The sequence below is a fragment of the Electrona antarctica genome (genome assembly GCF_951216825.1).
Source record: "Electrona antarctica genome assembly, chromosome: 4".
Classification (NCBI taxonomy): Eukaryota; Metazoa; Chordata; class Actinopteri; order Myctophiformes; family Myctophidae; genus Electrona; species Electrona antarctica.
The window spans coordinates 1,795,475-1,817,777 of record NC_136809.1 but is presented as its reverse complement, the minus strand read 5'-3'; the positions used below and the strand labels follow the sequence as shown (position 1 = coordinate 1,817,777).

Genomic DNA, 22,303 nt, shown 5'->3' with positions numbered 1-22,303 from the left:
AAAAAAGAGACGAGGATATATAGGATGCTGCCGTGATGTGACGTGACGTCACATGCTGGCGCACGGCATCGACGCACGCGCGCGCGGCGTGCACGCGCTGGTTAATGGATTACTAGGTCGACAATAGGCTAGTCAGTCAGTCAGTCATAGCAGATGTTGATCTATTGATTGGCGCAAATAAGATAACTGCACACACACGCACACACACACACACACACACACACACACACACACACACACACACACACACACACACACACACACACACACACACACACACACACACACACACACACACACACACACACATCTGTCTGTCCCCGTAAGACAAAGATTTATAGGCCTATGGTAATCTTTTGAAGAAAAAAAAAACAAAGAAATTCCATACATTAGTAGAAAAAAAAGCAGATCTACAAGCTTTGTGTGTGTGTGTGTGTGTGTGTGTTTGTAGCATGGAATGTGATGATGTATTATGATAAGATAAGAGCGCCCCTCACTTCAAACAAGTGTGATTTTCTTTCATGAATACAAAATAAATATATTTTTTAACATTTTCTAAATAATTCCATAAATACATGCCGACCGAGCCACACACACACACACACACACACACACCCACCCACTCTGGCATAATGGTAAATGGTGCATTTATATAGCGCCTTTATCCAAGGCGCTTTACATAGATTGTGCATTACATTCACCCATTCACACACACATTCATACACACATTCATACACCGATGGTGGCGGAAGCCATGCAAGGTACCAACCAGCACATCGGGAGCAATTTGGGGTTCAGTGTCTTGCCCAAGGACACTTCGACATGTAGATATGAGGAGCCGGGATTCGAACCGCCGACCCATGGATCATTGGACGACCTGCTCTACCTCCTGAGCCACAGTCGCCCCATAATTAGATGAACCTTTCCCAAAAAATAAAGCGCATGTTTTTATCATTTCTTGGAGATCTAGTTCACACAAAATCAAGTCTAAAATGTTCAATGTTTATTTCTATCACAGTAACGGTCTGTAGCAAACAGCTGTGTTCAGAAACACCAACTAAATCATCATTATATTATTCATATTAATTAAATCATATTATACAAAACATTGGAAATTAGCCACTGTGTGTACTATACAGCTGCTGGCATTCATAAAAACACAATTATAAAAATATATATATATATTCACATTTTTAAACATTTGTAAAATAAGTGCTTTTAACCCATTCTGGACAGGAACCCTTTTTGGTGTTTTAACTAAGCATTATGTTATGCTTTAGCTATTGAAGAATAGCAGATCTACAAGCTCATAGCGTGGCGCGCTACGAGCGCGCTACGAGCTTGTAGGTCTGCTATTTTTGAAAAATCGAAGAACCACTGACATAGAAACATAGCTTTTTCAGAAAACTGTCAGGATGTAGAAGACATGTTTAGAATCTGATGTCAGGTCAAAATGGGTTTTAAGGCAGTGGTCTGGCACACACACGGTCACAGCGAGGCAGTGGTCTGGCACACACACGGTCACAGCGAGGCAGTGGTCTGGCACACGGTCACAGTGAGGCAGTGGTCTGGCACACACACGGTCACAGTGAGGCAGTGGTCTGGCACACACACGGTCACAGTGAGGCAGTGGTCTGGCACACACACGGTCACAGTGAGGCAGTGGCCTGGCACACACACGGTCACAGTGAGGCAGTGGTCTGGCACACACACGGTCACAGTGAGGCAGTGGTCTGGCACACGGTCACAGTGAGGCAGTGGTCTGGCACACGGTCACAGTGAGGCAGTGGCCTGGCACACACACAGTCACAGTGAGGCAGTGGTCTGGCACACGGTCACAGTGAGGCAGTGGTCTGGCACACACACGGTCACAGTGAGGCAGTGGCCTGGCACACACACGGTCACAGTGAGGCAGTGGTCTGGCACACACACGGTCACAGTGAGGCAGTGGTCTGGCACACACACGGTCACAGTGAGGCAGTGGTCTGGCACACACACGGTCACAGCAAGGCAGTGGCCTGGCACACACACGGTCACAGTGAGGCAGTGGTCTGGCACACACACGGTCACAGTGAGGCAGTGGTCTGGCACACACACGGTCACAGTGAGGCAGTGGTCTGGCACACACATGGTCACAGCAAGGCAGTGGTCTGGCACACACACGGTCACAGTGAGGCAGTGGTCTGGCACACGGTCACAGCAAGGCAGTGGTCTGGCACACACACGGTCACAGTGAGGCAGTGGTCTGGCACACGGTCACAGCAAGGCAGTGGTCTGGCACACGGTCACAGCAAGGCAGTGGTCTGGCACACACACGGTCACAGCGAGGCAGTGATCTGGCACACACACGGTCACAGCGAGGCAGTGGTCTGGCACACACACGGTCACAGCGAGGCAGTGGTCTGGCACACACACGGTCACAGCGAGGCAGTGGTCTGGCACACACACGGTCACAGCGAGGCAGTGGTCTGGCACACGGTCACAGCGAGGCAGTGGTCTGGCACACGGTCACAGCGAGGCAGTGGTCTGGCACACACACGGTCACAGTGAGCCAGTGGTCTGGCACACACACGGTCACAGCACTTCACTATAATAGTTCATCTCTACAGTACAGCCTGAGAATGCTCTTTAAGGGCCGGAACCCCTTTTGGTGTTAGCATTATGTAATGCTTTAGCTATTGAAAAATAGAAGATCTACAAGCTCGTAGCGCGGCACTTTGAAAAATCGAAGAACCACTGACATAGAAACATAGCTTTTTCAGAAAACTGTCAGGATGTATAGAAGACATTTTTAGAATCTGATCTCAGGTCAAAATGGGTTAATGTTTCATACACTATAGCCTATAGTCTTTAGCCTACGCTGCCCTACAAAGCCGTATACGCAGTACTGTACAGTACTGTACGTGAAGCCAGCGTACAGTAACTACGTGACATATCTGTGTATCCCCAGTGGTGGAAAAAGTAGTCACATGTTTTACTGATTGTCTTTAAAGTGGGACATTTGGTATGTAGTCTTTTATTGGCCTAAAATATTGTCTATATACATACATACTGTACATACTGTACATACGTTCATGAATCCACCTGCTGACCGGCTGTCGGTATCGAGCAATTTGTTTTATAGGGGTTTATATGTGACCCTACCATTAACCCATTTTGTTTTATAGGGGTTTATATGTGACCCTACCATTAACCCATTGTGTTTTATAGGGGTTTATATGTGACCCTACCATTAACCCATTGTGTTTTATAGGGGTTTATATGTGACCCTACCATTAACCCATTGTGTTTTATAGGGGTTTATATGTGACCCTACCATTAACCCATTTTGTTTTATAGGGGTTTATATGTGACCCTACCATTAACCCATTGTGTTTTATAGGGGTTTATATGTGACCCTACCATTAACCCATTGTGTTTTATAGGGGTTTATATGTGACCCTACCATTAACCCATTTTGTTTTATAGGGGTTTATATGTGACCCTACCATTAACCCATTGTGTTTTATAGGGGTTTATATGTGACCCTACCATTAACCCATTGTGTTTTATAGGGGTTTATATGTGACCCTACCATTAACCCATTGTGTTTTATAGGGGTTTATATGTGACCCTACCATTAACCCATTTTGTTTTATAGGGGTTTATATGTGACCCTACCATTAACCCATTTTGGTTTATAGGGGTTTATATGTGACCCTACCATTAACCCATTTTGGGCGGGGAACCCCTTTTGGTGTTAGCATTATGTTATGTTTAGCTATTGAAAAATATCAGATCTACAAGCTCATAGCTTGTAGGTCTGCTATTTTTGAAAAATTGAAGAACGACTGACATAGAAACATAGCTTTTTCAGAAAACTGTCAGGATGTAGAAGACATTTATAGAATCTGATCTCAGGTCAAAATGGGTTAACATCCTATATAAGGCAATATTTTAACATTTTCATTAGCTTTAAGTTAGCATGTAACATGTCAAACTCATGATTCTGAATCCATTTCAAGCATTAGTTTTGCACAAAAAACACTCCTTGGCTAGAAACAGCCACATTTGTGATGATCGCAATGGCAATGAATCACAAAAAACCCCTAGTTTAACCCTAGTTTAACCCTAGTACTAAAGCATAATGACACTTTTGCCTTAAACAGGATGTCAATGGTAGGGTCACATAAACCCCTATAGAATGGCTCAATACTGACAGCCGGTCAGTAAGGTCCCCGAGTACCCACCTTTAAGGTCCCCGAGTACCCACCTTTAAGGTCCCCGAGTACCCACCTTTAAGGTCCCCGAGTACCCACCTTTAAGGTCCCCGAGTACCCACCTTTAAGGTCCCCAAGTACCCACCTTTAAGGTCCCCGAGTACCCACCTTTAAGGTCCCCGAGTACCCACCTTTAAGGTCCCCGAGTACCCACCTTTAAGGTCCCCGAGTACCCACCTTTAAGGTCCCCGAGTACCCACCTTTAAGGTCCCCGAGTACCCACCTTTAAGTGGATTCATGAATGAATGAATACTGACAGCCGGTCAGTAAGGTCCCCGAGTACCCACCTTTAAGTGGATTCATGAATGAATGAATACTGACAGCCGGTCAGTAAGGTCCCCGAGTACCCACCTTTAAGTGGATTCATGAATGAATGAATACTGACAGCCGGTCAGTAAGGTCCCCGAGTACCCACCTTTAAGTGGATTCATGAATGAATGAATACTGACAGCCGGTCAGTAAGGTCCCCGAGTACCCACCTTTAAGTGGATTCATGAATGAATGAATACTGACAGCCGGTCAGTAAGGTCCCCGAGTACCCACCTTTAAGTGGATTCATGAATGAATACTGACAGCCGGTCAGTAAGGTCCCCGAGTACCCACCTTTAAGTGGATTCATGAATGAATGAATACTGACAGCCGGTCAGTAAGTGGATTCATGAATGAATGAATACTGACAGCCGGTCAGTAAGTGGATTCATGAATGAATGAATACTGACAGCCGGTCAGGAAGTGGATTCATGAATGAATGAATACTGACAGCCGGTCAGGAAGTGGATTCATGAATGAATGAATACTGACAGCCGGTCAGTAAGTGGATTCATGAATGAATGAATACTGACAGCCGGTCAGGAAGTGGATTCATGAATGAATGAATACTGACAGCCGGTCAGTAAGTGGATTCATGAATGAATGAATACTGACAGCCGGTCAGGAAGTGGATTCATGAATGAATGAATACTGACAGCCGGTCAGGAAGTGGATTCATGAATGAATGAATACTGACAGCCGGTCAGTAAGTGGATTCATGAATGAATGAATACTGACAGCCGGTCAGTAAGTGGATTCATGAATGAATGAATACTGACAGCCGGTCAGTAAGTGGATTCATGAATGAATGAATACTGACAGCCGGTCAGTAAGTGGATTCATGAATGAATGAATACTGACAGCCGGTCAGTAAGTGGATTCATGAATGAATGAATACTGACAGCCGGTCAGTAAGTGGATTCATGAATGAATGAATACTGACAGCCGGTCAGTAAGTGGATTCATGAATGAATGAATGCTGACAGCCGGTCAGGAAGTGGATTCATGAATGAATGAATACTGCCAGCCGGTCAGTAAGTGGATTCATGAATGAATGAATACTGACAGCCGGTCAGTAAGTGGATTCATGAATGAATGAATGCTGACAGCCGGTCAGGAAGTGGATTCATGAATGAATGAATACTGACAGCCGGTCAGGAAGTGGATTCATGAATGAATGAATGCTGACAGCCGGTCAGGAAGTGGATTCATGAATGAATGAATGCTGACAGCCGGTCAGGAAGTGGATTCATGAATGAATGAATACTGACAGCCGGTCAGTAAGTGGATTCATGAATGAATGAATACTGACAGCCGGTCAGGAAGTGGATTCATGAATGAATGAATGCTGACAGCCGGTCAGTAAGTGGATTCATGAATGAATGAATACTGACAGCCGGTCAGTAAGTGGATTCATGAATGAATGAATACTGACAGCCGGTCAGTAAGTGGATTCATGAATGAATGAATACTGACAGCCGGTCAGTAAGTGGATTCATGAATGAATGAATACTGACAGCCGGTCAGTAAGTGGATTCATGAATGAATGAATACTGACAGCCGGTCAGTAAGTGGATTCATGAATGAATGAATACTGACAGCCGGTCAGTAAGTGGATTCATGAATGAATGAATACTGACAGCCGGTCAGTAAGTGGATTCATGAATGAATGAATACTGACAGCCGGTCAGTAAGTGGATTCATGAATGAATGAATACTGACAGCCGGTCAGTAAGTGGATTCATGAATGAATGAATTGCTCCATACTGACAGCCGGTCAGTAAGGTCCCCGAGTACCCACCTTTAAGTGGATTCATGAATGAATGTAGACAATATTTTAGGCCAATAAAAAAATACTATTACCAAATGTCCCACCCCACAACCGCTGGACTATGAAGTAAAAGTATCAATAGGCCTATACAGAACTACTCCATTACAAGTAAAAGTATCAATAGGCCTATACAGAACTACTCCATTACAAGTAAAAGTATCAATAGGCCTATACAGAACTACTCCATTACAAGTAAAAGTATCAATAGGCCTATACAGAACTACTCCATTACAAGTAAAAGTATCAATAGGCCTATACAGAACTACTCCATTACAAGTAAAAGTATCAATAGGCCTATACAGAACTACTCCATTACAAGTAAAAGTATCAATAGGCCTATACAGAACTACTCCATTACAAGTAAAAGTATCAATAGGCCTATACAGAACTACTCCATTACAAGTAAAAGTATCAATAGGCCTATACAGAACTACTCCATTACAAGTCTATACAGAACTACTCCATTACAAGTAAAAGTATCAATAGGTCTATACAGAACTACTCCATTACAAGTAAAAGTATCAATAGGTCTATACAGAACTACTCCATTACAAGTCTATACAGAACTACTCCATTACAAGTCTATACAGAACTACTCCATTACAAGTCTATACAGAACTACTCCATTACAAGTCCGGAAGTCAAAGTACTCGAGTAAAAGTACAACGGTATTGGCATCAGCATGTACTTAAAGTAGTACTCATTATGCAGAATGTACCATATATCACGTTTTCAAATGTTATATATATATATTTCTATAAATAGCCGATCTACAAGCTCACAATGCGTCGCAATGCAACACATTGTGAGCTTGTTGATCGGCTATTTTCAAATGGCCAAAATATAACAGGGGCTGAAATGGTTACTGTATGTTATGCACTGTTAGTAACTAACGTTTTAAAATAATTGTACTGGAGTTAAAGTACAATATTTGACTATTTGAAAAATACATCAAAATTGTACTTAAGTACAGTACTTTACACCAGTGATTCCCAACCTGTGTGCCACGGCACTTTAGTGTGCCGTTTGATATGTCCAGGTGTGCCTTGTTTTTGCAACTCTTTTTTAATAAAGTATTACTTTGCATTGACAAATTGAACATGTGTGTGCTATATTTTGTATATAAGTTTTCAAAAATAAATTGGTGAAACTGAGGCACTGTCTCTTGTCCTTTTCTTTCTCTGGCGAGTGCTGTCATGTGTGTTTTTAAAAGTATATTGGGTTGAGTATCAAATACGTTTTACTCCGGGAAGATAAAATCAAAAGTATAATGGGTTTGGTATCAAATTATATATATATATATATATATATATATATATATATATAATATATATATACATACATACACAGTAACACATACGTATGTATGTATATAGGCCTATATATATACGCCGTATATCTAGGTGTGCCCCGAGATTTTTAGGCTATGCAAAGTGTGCCCTGGGACAAAAAAGGTTGGGAAACACTGCTTTACACCACTGTGTATCCCAAAGGTCAAATTAGACTTAGGCCTGACTCACACATTTCCATCTAGCATACAACATTGATGCATGCTAGATGTATACAAAGGGTACAATTTTGATGAATTGAACATGGTGGACCCTCTTGTAAACAAGTGTAATGCTTAATTGGGTTGTCCACTCACAGTTAACAGCCTTTGTATTGAGTTTGTGCTTGAAATGTACTGTAATTCTGCAAACTGTTAATAAATATTTCAATCAATCAATCAAAAAAGGGTTTGTTTACATCTTGCCCCAATGCATTTCCAATGGAAGTCACATGGTTTGACACAACATTTGTGTTGTACGGCTTTCGGCTGTGTTTCGACTGCCCCCCACCCCCTCATACAACACAAATGTTGTGTCAAACCATGTGACTCCCATTGGAAATGCATTGTGAGCTTGCATCAGTCAATAAGTCTCATGCATCAGCTATACATCAATCTGTTGCGAAGGTGTGAGTCAGGCCTTAGTGATTTCTTTTTTTGGGGGGGGGATACAAAAAGTACCTCAAGAACAGATTATACACTTAGTGTAATATCACTTATTACATTACCGATATCTCTGAGCAGTTGAAATACTTTTAAAACCATTAAACAGGTTGTTTTCCCTGTAGTTACTGCACTTTGGCTTTGTAGGGCAGTATAGTTACATGCATATCACAATAAAAGTATAAAATATATTAAGGATAGTATATCAATCAAAACGTAGTGCTTAAAGGAATCAATTCACAATAAAATACAAAGTTATACTCGCTAATTGTGTCGCTTGCCATCAGGAACTGACCTACAGTCAAACAATGCCTCAATGTAGCTACAGCCGTTAGCTTGTAACGACAGCCGTTAGCTTGTAGCGACAGCCGTTAGCTTGTAGCGACATCCGTTAGCTTGTAGCTACAGCCGTTAGCTTGTAGCGACAGCCGTTAGCTTGTAACGACAGCCGTTAGCTTGTAGCGACAGCCGTTAGCTTGTAATGACAGCCGTTAGCTTGTAACGACAGCCGTTAGCTTGTAGTGACAGCCGTTAGCTTGTAGCTACAGCCGTTAGCTTGTAGCTACAACCGTTAGATTGTAACGACAGCCGTTAGCTTGTAGCGACAGCCGTTAGCTTGTAGCTACAGCCATTAGCTTGTAGCGACAGCCGTTAGCTTGTAGTTGCTTAGCTCCGCCTATATAAAGTGTTTATCTCTCTAGCTCCGCCTCCAAGATCTCCCCCCAGGTTTCCAGGTCCAGAGGACACCACTTCCTGTCGCGCAGCTCGTCTGCTGACATCACGTTGCTATAGCGACCTCTCAGCCAATCCCTCTTCAGGAAGCTCCGCTGATAGTTCCTCACCAAGGTCACCTGGTCAACGAACAGGTGTGAATTAAACCTTCAGGGTTCCTAAACAGCGTTAACACGACCGGATTAAGGTTGGTGAGGGGTGCGTTAAAACGACCGGATTAAGGTTGGTGAGGGGTGCGGTAAAACGACCGGATTAAGGTTGGTGAGGGGTGCGTTAAAACGACCGGATTAAGGTTGGTGAGGGGTGCGTTAAAACGACCGGATTAAGGTTGGTGAGGGGTGCGTTAAAACGACCGGATTAAGGTTGGTGAGACGACCGGATTAAGGTTGGTGATGGGTGCGTTAAAACGACCGGATTAAGGTTGGTGAGGGGTGCATTAAAACGACCGGATTAAGGTTGGTGAGGGGTGCGTTAAAACGACCGGATTAAGGTTGGTGAGGGGTGCGTTAAAACGACCGGATTAAGGTTGGTGAGGGGTGCGTTAAAACGACCGGATTAAGGTTGGTGAGACGACCGGATTAAGGTTGGTGATGGGTGCGTTAAAACGACCGGATTAAGGTTGGTGAGGGGTGCATTAAAACGACCGGATTAAGGTTGGTGAGGGGTGCGTTAAAACGACCGGATTAAGGTTGGTGAGGGGTGCGTTAAAACGACCGGATTAAGGTTGGTGAGGGGTGTGTTAAAACGACCGGATTAGGGTTGGTGAGGGGTGTGTTAAAACGACCGGATTAAGGTTGGTGAGGGGTGCATTAAAACGACCGGATTAAGGTTGGTGAGGGGTGCATTAAAACGACCGGATTAAGGTTGGTGAGGGGTGTGTTAAAACGACCGGATTAAGGTTGGTGAGGGGTGCGTTAAAACGACCGGATTAAGGTTGGTGAGGGGTGTGTTAAAACGACCGGATTAAGGTTGGTGAGGGGTGTGTTAAAACGACCGGATTAAGGTTGGTGAGGGGTGCGTTAAAACGACCGGATTAAGGTTGGTGAGGGGTGCGTTAAAACGACCGGATTAAGGTTGGTGAGGGGTGCGTTAAAACGACCGGATTAAGGTTGGTGAGGGGTGCGTTAAAACGACCGGATTAAGGTTGGTGAGGGGTGCGTTAAAATGACCGGATTAAGGTTGGTGAGGGGTGCGTTAAAACGACCGGATTAAGGTTGGTGAGGGGTGTGTTAAAACGACCGGATTAAGGTTGGTGAGGGGTGCGTTAAAACGACCGGATTAAGGTTGGTGAGGGGTGTGTTAAAACGACCGGATTAAGGTTGGTGAGTGGTGCGTTAAAACGACCGGATTAAGGTTGGTGAGGGGTGCGTTAAAACGACCGGATTAAGGTTGGTGAGGGGTGCGTTAAAACGACCGGATTAAGGTTGGTGAGGGGTGCGTTAAAACGACCGGATTAAGGTTGGTGAGGGGTGCGTTAAAACGACCGGATTAAGGTTGGTGAGGGGTGCGTTAAAACGACCGGATTAAGGTTGGTGAGGGGTGCGTTAAAACGACCGGATTAAGGTTGGTGAGGGGTGCGTTAAAACGACCGGATTAAGGTTGGTGAGGGGTGCGTTAAAACGACCGGATTAAGGTTGGTGAGGGGTGCGTTAAAACGACCGGATTAAGGTTGGTGAGGGGTGCGTTAAAACGACCGGATTAAGGTTGGTGAGGGGTGTGTTAAAACGACCGGATTAAGGTTGGTGAGGGGTGTGTTAAAACGACCGGATTAAGGTTGGTGAGGGGTGTGTTAAAACGACCGGATTAAGGTTGGTGAGGGGTGTGTTAAAACGACCGGATTAAGGTTGGTGAGGGGTGTGTTAAAACGACCGGATTAAGGTTGGTGAGGGGTGCGTTAAAACGACCGGATTAAGGTTGGGTATAAAGTGGTCTACTCACCTTCCAGGACAGATTGGGTATAAAGTGGTCTACTCACCTTCCAGGACAGTCCGTCTGTCCTGTCGCGGTCCACCTCTCTCTGACAGAAGGTCCTGACAGAGAGACACGGCTTTTTCCACAGAGCGTCCACCTCCTGGACCAGACGGTTCCACAGCCTGCAGATAGGGGGGGGGGGGGGGGGGGGGATACGTCAGATATGTATCACCATATCACCCTGCAGGTCAGATATGTACCACCATATCACCCTGCAGGTCAGATATGTACCACCATATCACCCTGCAGGTCAGATATGTGTCACCATATCACCCTGCAGGTCAGATATGTGTCACCATATCACCCTGTCTTGGAGCAGTCTGGAGCTTCCGTTGCTCCAGACTGTACGACGGAAGCATTTATATTTTACTCATGATCAGAGCTTCCGTTGCTCCAGACTGTACGACGGAAGCATTTATATTTTACTCATGATCAGAGCTTACGTTGCTCCAGACTGTATAACGGAAGCATTTATATTTTACTCGTGATCAGATTTTCCGTTGCTCCAGACTGTATGGCGGAAGCATTTATATTTTACTCATGATCAGAGCTTCCGTCGCTCCAGACTGTATGACAGAAGCATTTATATTTTACTCGTGATCAGATTTTCCGTTGCTCCAGACTGTATGACGGAAGCATTTATATTTTACTCATGATCAGAGCTTCCGTTGCTCCAGACTGTACGACGGAAGGATTTATATTTTACTCATGATCAGAGCTTCCGTTGCTCCAGACTGTATGACGGAAGCATTTATATTTTACTCATGATCAGAGCTTCCGTCGCTCCAGACTGTACGACGGAAGGATTTATATTTTACTCATGATCAGAGCTTCCGTCGCTCCAGACTGTATGACGGAAGCATTTATATTTTACTCATGATCAGAGCTTCCGTTGCTCCAGACTGTATGACGGAAGCATTTATATTTTACTCATGATCAGAGCTTCCGTTGCTCCAGACTGTACGACGGAAGCATTTATATTTTACTCATGATCAGAGCTTCCGTCGCTCCAGACTGTACGACGGAAGGATTTATATTTTACTCATGATCAGAGCTTCCGTCGCTCCAGACTGTATGACGGAAGCATTTATATTTTACTCATGATCAGAGCTTCCGTCGCTCCAGACTGTACGACGGAAGCATTTATATTTTACTCATGATCAGAGCTTCCGTCGCTCCAGACTCTATGACGGAAGCGTTTATATTTTACTCATGATCAGAGCTTCCGTTGCTCCAGACTGTATGACGGAAGCATTTATATTTTACTCATGATCAGAGCTTCCGTCGCTCCAGACTGTATGACGGAAGCATTTATATTTTACTCGTGATCAGAGCTTCCGTTGCTCCAGACTGTATGACGGAAGCATTTATATTTTACTCGTGATCAGAGCTTCCGTTGCTCCAGACTGTATGACGGAAGCATTTATATTTTACTCATGATCAGAGCTTCCGTTGCTCCAGACTGTACGACGGAAGCATTTATATTTTACTCATGATCAGAGCTTCCGTCGCTCCAGACTGTAAGACGGAAGCGTTTATATTTTACTCATGATCAGAGCTTCCGTTGCTCCAGACTGTATGACGGAAGCATTTATATTTTACTCATGATCAGAGCTTCCGTTGCTCCAGACTGTACGACGGAAGCATTTATATTTTACTCATGATCAGAGCTTCCGTTGCTCCAGACTGTATGACGGAAGCATTTATATTTTACCCGTGATCAGAGCTTCCGTTGCTCCAGACTGTATGACGGAAGCATTTATATTTTACTCGTGATCAGAGCTTCCGTTGCTCCCGACTGTATGACGGAAGCATTTATATTTTACTCGTCATCAGAGCTTCAGTTGCTCCAGACTGTACGACGGAAGCATTTATATTTGACTCGTGATCAGAGCTTCGTTGCTCCAGACTGTATGACGGAAGCATTTATATTTTACTCGTGATCAGAGCTTCCGTTGCTCCAGACTGTATGACGGAAGCATTTATATTTTACTCGTGATCAGAGCTTCGTTGCTCCAAACTGTATGACGGAAGCATTTATATTTTACTCGTGATCAGAGCTTCGTTGCTCCAGACTGTATGCGAGAGGCAACAGTCTGGCAACGCCACACGAGGCCCAGTCTTACCTGCAGGTCAGTGCAGCGCTGACCAGGCTCTGAGTGTCCAGCTCACTGAATATCCTCACGCTCATCTCCGGAGGCAGCCTCTCTGCGAAGTTGGACCACGGTGACCGTCCGGCCGAGGTCAAGAGGTCACCGGAGGACGATGACCCTTCAGCAGAGGTCAAGAGGGTACGGGAGGTAGATGACCTTTCAGCGGATGACTGTGGAACAGGCGAGAAGCATTACGTTTCCCTTTTCACATCAAGGTCCTTTATTTATTGGGCATTTGAGCCACGGACCACCATCTGATGACATTTAGCCTCTCAGACCCATCTGAGCCACGGACCACCATCTGATGACATTTAGCCTCTCAGACCCATTTGAGCCACGGACCACCATCTGATGACATTTAGCCTCTCAGACCCATTTGAGCCACGGACCACCATCTGATGACATTTAGCCTCTCAGACCCATCTGAGCCACAGACCACCATCTGATGACATTTAGCCTCTCAGACCCATTTGAGCCATGGACCACCATCTGATGACATTTAGCCTCTCAGACCCATTTGAGCCACGGACCACCATCTGATGACATTTAGCCTCTCAGACCCACTTGAGCCACAGACCACCATCTGATGACATTTAGCCTCTCAGACCCATCTGAGCCACAGACCACCATCTGATGACATTTAGCCTCTCAGACCCATCTGAGCCACAGACCACCATCTGATGACATTTAGCCTCTCAGACCCACTTGAGCCACAGACCACCATCTGATGACATTTAGCCTCTCAGACCCATCTGAGCCACAGACCACCATCTGATGACATTTAGCCTCTCAGACCCATTTGAGCCACAGACCACCATCTGATGACATTTAGCCTCTCAGACCCATCTGAGCCACGGACCACCATCTGATGACATTTAGCCTCTCAGACCCATTTGAGCCACGGACCACCATCTGATGACATTTAGCCTCTCAGACCCATCTGAGCCACGGACCACCATCTGATGACATTTAGCCTCTCAGACCCATTTGAGCCACGGACCACCATCTGATGACATTTAGCCTCTCAGACCCATTTGAGCCACAGACCACCATCTGATGACATTTAGCCTCTCAGACCCATTTGAGCCACGGACCACCATCTGATGACATTTAGCCTCTCAGACCCATTTGAGCCACAGACCACCATCTGATGACATTTAGCCTCTCAGACCCATTTGAGCCACGGACCACCATCTGATGACATTTAGCCTCTCAGACCCATTTGAGCCACGGACCACCATCTGATGACATTTAGCCTCTCAGACCCATTTGAGCCACGGACCACCATCTGATGACATTTAGCCTCTCAGACCCATTTGAGCCACGGACCACCATCTGATGACATTTAGCCTCTCAGACCCATTTGAGCCACGGACCACCATCTGATGACATTTAGCCTCTCAGACCCATTTGAGCCACGGACCACCATCTGATGACATTTAGCCTCTCAGACCCATTTGAGCCACGGACCACCATCTGATGACATTTAGCCTCTCAGACCCATTTGAGCCACGGACCACCATCTGATGACATTTAGCCTCTCAGACCCATTTGAGCCACGGACCACCATCTGATGACATTTAGCCTCTCAGACCCATCTGAGCCACAGACCACCATCCGATGACATTTAGCCTCTCAGACCCCAAACTAAAGAATATGTTGTTGTTGGATAAGGTTTAGTCCACATTTCCATGCTGTATTGATGTTGGTACCATTAGGAGAGATAACAGGCAAACGTTGATCAAAATAACTGAATAAATGTTCTACATTCTCTAATTGTGTGGACATCTTGTAAATTAAGTAATGCAGATGTTTAACACTAATTTAACTCATTTTACTTGGTTACCAACTCTTCATCATTTAGCTGCATGGGGACCACCTGGAACCCCCTCAAGGACCCCTGGTGGTCCTAAGTACAACTTAGGATGACTTCTGCTCTCGTAGATGAAATAAACATTGTTTTTTATATATATATATATATATATATATATATATAAGGCCAAAGAGAACTTCCCCAGGGAAAAGAAAGGGACCGCACACTCCAGAGACTCAGGACAAGATTAGTTATGCTTCATTTCTTTATTGCACGACGCGTTTCGCCGTTTGGCTTCGTCAGGTGACGAAGCCAAAACTAATCTTGTCCTGAGTCTCTGGAGTGTGCGTCCCTTCCTTTTCCCTGGGGAAGTTCTCTTTGGCCTGCATTTATACCTTGCCTACCAGCACCTCCCCCACCTGGATGTGCATACAATTTACAATTTACAATTTAGGCATTTAGCAGACGCTCTTAATCCAGAGCGATTTACATTAGGCAAGAACAAAAGTATGGGAATACATCACATATATAAAATGCATTTATCAAGAAACATGCGTAAGCTAAGAACGTAACTAGAACATATCTATATAATGACACTATACATATTAACTATACATATATACTATACTATGCTATACATATGTACTATGATGTGCTATGAGAGAAGCTATCTGTATATAAATATATATATATATTTTATATATATATATATATATTTTACAATTATTATAAACCTTTAGTGGACGACTTCTCCTCTCGTAGATGTAATAAACATAGTTTGGGTTCCTCTGGTGCTGCATAGCAGCACACACACCGTCCCACGGGGAGACAGCACCACCTGGGGGAAGGAAATACAATTGTATTACTTTCACCCATTCACACACCTTTACATATATTACATTCACCGAGGCGGAGGAAACCATGCAAGGCACCAACCAGCACACCAGGAGCAATAACTCTGGGGTTTGAACTGTCTGCTAAAGCAGCTAACTCCACCACCTCTCTCCCTCTCTCAAACTGTCTGCTAAAGCAGCTAACTCCACCACCTCTCTCCCTCTCTCATACTGTCTGCTAAAGCAGCTAACTCCACCACCTCTCTCCCTCTCTCATACTGTCTGCTAAAGCAGCTAACTCCACCACCTCTCTCCCTCTCAAACTGTCTGCTAAAGCAGCTAACTCCACCACCTCTCTCCCTCTCTCATACTGTCTGCTAAAGCAGCTAACTCCACCACCTCTCTCCCTCTCTCAAACTGTCTGCTAAAGCAGCTAACTCCACCACCTCTCCCTCTCTCAAACTGTCTGCTAAAGCAGCTAACTCCACCACCTCTCTCCCTCTCTCAAACTGTCTGCTAAAGCAGCTAACTCCACCACCTCTCTCCCTCTCTCATACTGTCTGCTAAAGCAGCTAACTCCACCACCTCTCTCCCCCTCTCAAACTGTCTGCTAAAGCAGCTAACTCCACCACCTCTCTCCCTCTCTCAAACTGTCTGCTAAAGCAGCTAACTCCACCACCTCTCTCCCTCTCTCATACTGTCTGCTAAAGCAGCTAACTCCACCACCTCTCTCCCTCTCTCAAACTGTCTGCTAAAGCAGCTAACTCCACCACCTCTCTCCCTCTCTCATACTGTCTGCTAAAGCAGCTAACTCCACCACCTCTCCCTCTCTCAAACTGTCTGCTAAAGCAGCTAACTCCACCACCTCTCTCCCTCTCTCATACTGTCTGCTAAAGCAGCTAACTCCACCACCTCTCCCCCTCTCAAACTGTCTGCTAAAGCAGCTAACTCCACCACCTCTCTCCCTCTCTCATACTGTCTGCTAAAACAGCTAACTCCACCACCTCTCCCCCTCTCAAACTGTCTGCTAAAGCAGCTAACTCCACCACCTCTCCCCCTCTCAAACTGTCTGCTAAAGCAGCTAACTCCACCACCTCTCTCCCTCTCTCATACTGTCTGCTATAAAGCAGCTAACTCCACCACCTCCCCCTCTCATACTGTCTGCTAAAGCAGCTAACTCCACCATGCAAGGCACCAACCTGCACATCAGGAGCAATTAGGGGTTCAGAGTCTTGCTCAAGGACACTTCGACACTAACTCTGGGGGAGCCGGGGCCGCAACGTGTACCAAATGGCATTAACCGCAGATGCCGTTAGGTTTAGTTTTTTTTGTGGCTTTCGCCTTTATTTCATATATTTTATGGAGGGACAGACAGTAGACTGACAGGAAATGGGAAGAGAGATGGGGGGGGGGGTGACATGCAGTAAAGGCCGTCGGGATCGGGAGTCGAACCTGCGGCACACTGCCAGACTGGATTACCAGCCAAGGTGCCTGGACCACTGAGCCATGGCCCAGGCCGCCGGTAAGTATTTTTAATCTTTTTTTGAAGTTTTGCTTCGCTGAACTTCTCTCTCCTCTCTCTTCCTTGACTTCCTTGTTGACTTCCCATTGTACCGCCTCCCGAGCGGCGACTGGCTAGCTGCACATCCCAGTTACTGCCTCTGATTGGCCGACCGCGTGCATGCAGGATGTTTATAATGCTGTTGTGTCGTGGGAGGCGGGACATGGGATGTGAGGAAGTGAGAATTTCAGAGAAGCCAAAACTTCAATTAAAAATACTTAACGGCATCGGTGGTTAATGCCATTTGGTACACGTTGCGGTGGTCTCCTATAGCTGTGTTATGCATCTTTGAAACATCTCACCAACACTCAGGCGGCACCGCCACTCTCCGTGAACAGAGAGTATGTACATATGCATCCTATGGAGGGTGGAATAAGCTGTCAGGGACCCTAGGGTAGCGACGTTTGTTTGATTGATTGATTGATTGATTGAATGGCTACATTTCAAACGAAAGCACAAGTCAATACAACAAGTAACGAAACCATGAAAAGCTCCATAAGACCTGACTGACACACATCGGTCCACGTACCATGAACTCTACATACGTACTGCACCGAAGCATTGAACTGTACTGTACGACTGTCCATACACACACACACGCACGAACGCAAACACACACGCACACGCACGCGCACACACACACACACGCACGCACACGCACACACACACACACACACACACACACACACACACACACACACACACACACACACACACACACACACACACACACACACACACAGTATAGATCTTTACCTCTCTCGTCGTGGATGGATCAAAGGTATATTTATGTGTGTGTTTATTGTTGTGACAGATCTGCTGATGATGACGCGTTTAAAGCTCTCCTTGTTGTTTACACACACCGATGACGTCACTGCGCGGAGTACTGCGCATGCGCGGTTCGGTCATGTCCTTTTGTATCCGTTTGAAAAAGGGAGAAAAAAAACATTTATTTACAGATCATTGAAAAACATTCATAGGGAAATTGTCAGATTATATATTGTTTTGCTCTAATGTATAAAACGGCATCAGAGGTAATATTTTTTAATGATCACATGAAAAAACAAACCGTTCAAATATATATAGTTTTTATTTTTTAAGAAAAACTGCTCTGGTTGGTCCAACATACACAAGACATGACGTTATGAATAATAGTGTTTTATTATTATTATTATTATTATTATTATTATTATTATTATTATTATTATTATTATTATTATTATTATTATTATTATTATTATTATTATTATTATTATAAAAGAGACACACATCTCCACAGGTCACCGGTTTCGATGTAACACTGGCAGGATGTGCTGCTGCTGCGCATGCTCAGTGGAGTCAGGAAGTGTTTGCAGGGAAACAAACAGTTTGTTGTTTATTTTATTTTCGTCACAAGTTTTTTACTAAATAAAGTCCTGCATTCTGCTGCACACTGACACAGGTAGGAACACAGTGACGTAACGCCCTGTCTATGACGTATAACTGCATACATGTGCATTACGTAACATTTACACACTCGTCCAGTTCTGCAGAATTTATGATTTATTATTATTGTTCATAACTTTATGTATTAACGGCATGACGTCATGGACACCTCGATGCTAAACTGGCAAATTGGCAATTTATTACAAAATGTTACAAAATACAAATATTTCTAAAATGTTATTAAGTGTTGATGTAAAGTATAGTTGTCCACCTTTTTCCATAAGGTCCATTATTTATTCAGCAAATGGTGGTCCGTACTGGGCTGGCTCAAATTACATTTAGCCTCTCAGACCCATTTGAGCCACGGACCACCATGTGATGACATTTAGCCTCTCAGACCCATCTGAGCCACGGACCACCATGTGATGACATTTAGCCTCTCAGACCCATCTGAGCCACGGACCACCATTTGATGACATTTAGCCTCTCAGACCCAAAACTAAAGAATTGGATCATCTGTCCCCTTTTTTCCCCTCACTGTATATGTTTCTTTTCCCTTCCCTCCTTTATGATGAATTCCTGTTCTGTTCTTTGTCTATATAGAAGTGTCTATTTTACGTCTCTAGATGTTTTGATGAATTGAACAAGGTGGACCCTAAAACAAGTGTAATGCTTTATGGTGTCGTCCACTCACAGTTAACAGTCTTTGTATTGAGTTTGTGCTTGAAATGTACTGTAATTCTGCAAACTGTTAATAGATATTTAAATCAATCAATCAAAAAGCTCCATGCTGTATTGATGTTGATACTATTAGGGAGATAACAGGCAAACGTTGATCAAAATAACAATAGTTCTAGTAAATTAATGAATGCAATTAAGTAAACAATAATTTAACTCTTGAGGGCGTAAAATGAAACCAAATTGGTCCACTTGGTTACCAACTCTCCATCATTTAGCTGGGGACCACCTGGAACCCCCTCAAGGACCACTGGTTGAAAACCACTGATATACGCGTGTGTGTGTGTGTGTGTGTGTGTGTGTGCGCGTGCGTTCGTGTGTGTGCGTGTGCGTTCGTGTGTGCGTGTGTGTGTGTGTGCGTGCGTGTGTGCATGCGTGCAGTCTACAGTGCCATGTCGTGGTTGGAGCTGGTTCCTCTAGAGGGCGGGGCTCCGATCAGCCTCCCTGACGGACAGACTGTGATTGGACGAGGTCCTTTCCTGGGGGTGAGTCTGTCTTTACACACCTGTGTGTGCGTGCGTGTGTGCGTGAGTGAGTGAGTGCCAGGTTGACTGTTAGCTCAACCGTCTGGGCCTCTAGAGGCTGCTGAGCCAGGCTGACGGTTAGCTCAACCGTCTGGGCCCCTAGAGGCTGCTGAGCCAGGCTGACGGTTAGCTCAACCGTCTGGGCCTCTAGAGGCTGCTGAGCCAGGCTGACGGTTAGCTCAACCGTCTGGGCCCCTAGAGGCTGCTGAGCCAGGCTGACGGTTAGCTCAACCGTCTGGGCCTCTAGAGGCTGCTGAGCCAGGCTGACGGTTAGCTCAACCGTCTGGGCCCCTAGAGGCTGCTGAGCCAGGCTGACGGTTAGCTCAACCGTCTGGGCCCCTAGAGGCTGCTGAGCCAGGCTGACGGTTAGCTCAACCGTCTGGGCCCCTAGAGGCTGCTGAGCCAGGCTGACGGTTAGCTCAACCGTCTGGGCCTCTAGAGGCTGCTGAGCCAGGCTGACGGTTAGCTCAACCGTCTGGGCCTCTAGAGGCTGCTGAGCCAGGCTGACGGTTAGCTCAACCGTCTGGGCCTCTAGAGGCTGCTGAGCCAGGCTGACGGTTAGCTCAACCGTCTGGGCCCCTAGATTCTGCTGAGCCAGGCTGACGGTTAGCTCAACCGTCTGGGCCCCTAGAGGCTGCTGAGCCAGGCTGACGGTTAGCTCAACCGTCTGGGCCTCTAGAGGCTGCTGAGCCAGGCTGACGGTTAGCTCAACCGTCTGGGCCTCTAGAGGCTGCTGAGCCAGGCTGACGGTTAGCTCAACCGTCTGGGCCTCTAGAGGCTGCTGAGCCAGGCTGACGGCGTGCCGCGGGTTCGACTCCCGATCCCGACGGCGTTTGCTGCGTGTCTCCCCCCCCCCATTTCCTGTCAGACTACTTTCATCCTATCAATAAAGGCAGAAAAAACCCAAAACAAGTACCAACCATTACTTGGTGTGTTACCTGGGGTATGGATGTAGATTACCTGGGGTATGGATGTAGATTACCTGGGGTATGGATGTAGATTACCTGGGGTATGGATGTAGATTACCTGGGGTATGGATGTAGATTGGTCATACTGATATTGGGAAGCCTGGGCCGTGTATTTAACCAATTTTGGGCAGGAACCCCTTTTGGTGTTTTAAACTATGTTGTTGTTTTAAATTATGTTATAATTTAGCTATTATACGAAAAAGTCCTTCTCCACACCTACCAAGGACAGGTGCGTCAGGTAACAGGAACTGATAGGTAGAAAAAAGAGAATCCCGCACACTGTCTTCACTTAGGTTGGTTTTTATTGCAACGTTTCGGTCGTCAGACCTTCATCAGGCATAAAGCAGTACTGACAAACAGTCAGCATAAATACATCTCTGAGATCAGCGGGGGCCAATCAAATGACCCACACCAATCCGTTACCATGGAGAGGGACTGCCCACAGGTGAGTACAGGTGGTATATTTTTTCCATGATAAAAGGAACATTTATAAATATACACAAAATAGAATAAGATAGCTACAATAGAATAAATCAATCAGTATAGTAAAGGCAATATATACAATGGAAATTGAAAACCTTTTTAAATGTACTGACTGATGCAACAAATTAATATTGGACAATTATATTTAAATAAACATGTCCCTGGAGGGCATAATGTCCAATACATGTACTGGGGGTCAGACCTAATAAATTACAGGTATAAGGGTCTGTACTCAAAATACATAACATTGACATCACACACAATGACAGCGGGACATCAAATAGACTAGAACCAAGATATCAAAAAATCAGGAAATAAATAAAATATCAGAAAACCCCAGAGGTGAGAAAACCTCAAAATTCACAACATCACATTTAGTAAGAATTCATCATTTAAACCTTTTGGGGCTAAGGTGTCGCAAGTGAAAATCCAATATGCCTCACGTCTCCTAAGGAGAAGGTCATGGTTTCCGCCTCTGGGTGGCAGAGGGACCATCTCCATGCCAACAAAGCGTAAGGTGGATATGTCATGTTTCATGTCATTAAAATGAACGGCAACCGGGTAATCCCTGTCGTTTCTGCGAATAGAGCTTTTATGCTCGCTGATATGTGTTTTTAGCGTCCTAGTAGTCTTGCCAATGTATGCAAGACCACAGGGGCAATGTAGCATATAAATCACATGGGTAGATGCACATGTGATGACACTTTTAATAG

At 45.1% G+C, this 22,303-nt stretch overlaps 2 protein-coding genes across 3 annotated transcripts in view; one reads left to right on the top strand and one right to left on the bottom strand.

The window, feature by feature from the left end:
- Positions 1–8,900: 8,900 nt before the first annotated feature.
- Positions 8,901–18,326, bottom strand: fbxo48 (F-box protein 48). The gene is made up of 5 exons (XM_079499447.1): positions 18,209–18,326; positions 15,793–15,896; positions 13,219–13,415; positions 11,097–11,214; positions 8,901–9,240 (listed from the first exon to the last, which is right to left on the bottom strand). The coding sequence occupies exons 2-5, from the start codon at positions 15,856–15,858 to the stop codon at positions 9,079–9,081; spliced, it is 543 nt and encodes a 180-aa protein (XP_079355573.1). The 5' UTR covers positions 15,859–15,896; positions 18,209–18,326; the 3' UTR covers positions 8,901–9,078.
- A 422-nt stretch (positions 18,327–18,748) lies between these two features.
- Positions 18,749–22,303, top strand: part of aplf (aprataxin and PNKP like factor) — a 43,279-nt gene continuing 39,724 nt past the window's right edge. For both annotated transcript variants that reach the window (XM_079499078.1, XM_079499077.1), the window contains exons 1-2: positions 18,749–18,893; positions 19,997–20,100. In XM_079499078.1, coding sequence (XP_079355204.1) covers positions 20,008–20,100 — 93 coding nt within the window. In that variant the 5' untranslated portion in view covers positions 18,749–18,893; positions 19,997–20,007. The remainder of the gene's footprint in view (positions 18,894–19,996; positions 20,101–22,303) is intronic.

Coding starts and splice junctions, on each gene's coding strand:
- fbxo48 (XM_079499447.1), bottom strand. CDS start 15,858: ATGCAGCACCAGAGGAACCCAAACTATGTTTATTACATCTACGAGAGG. Junction 13,416..15,792: donor GGAGAAGTCGTCCACTAAAG/GTTTATAATAAT, acceptor CCTGTTCCACAG/TCATCCGCTGAAAGGTCATC. Junction 9,241..11,096: donor CAGACGGACTGTCCTGGAAG/GTGAGTAGACCA, acceptor TTCGTTGACCAG/GTGACCTTGGTGAGGAACTA.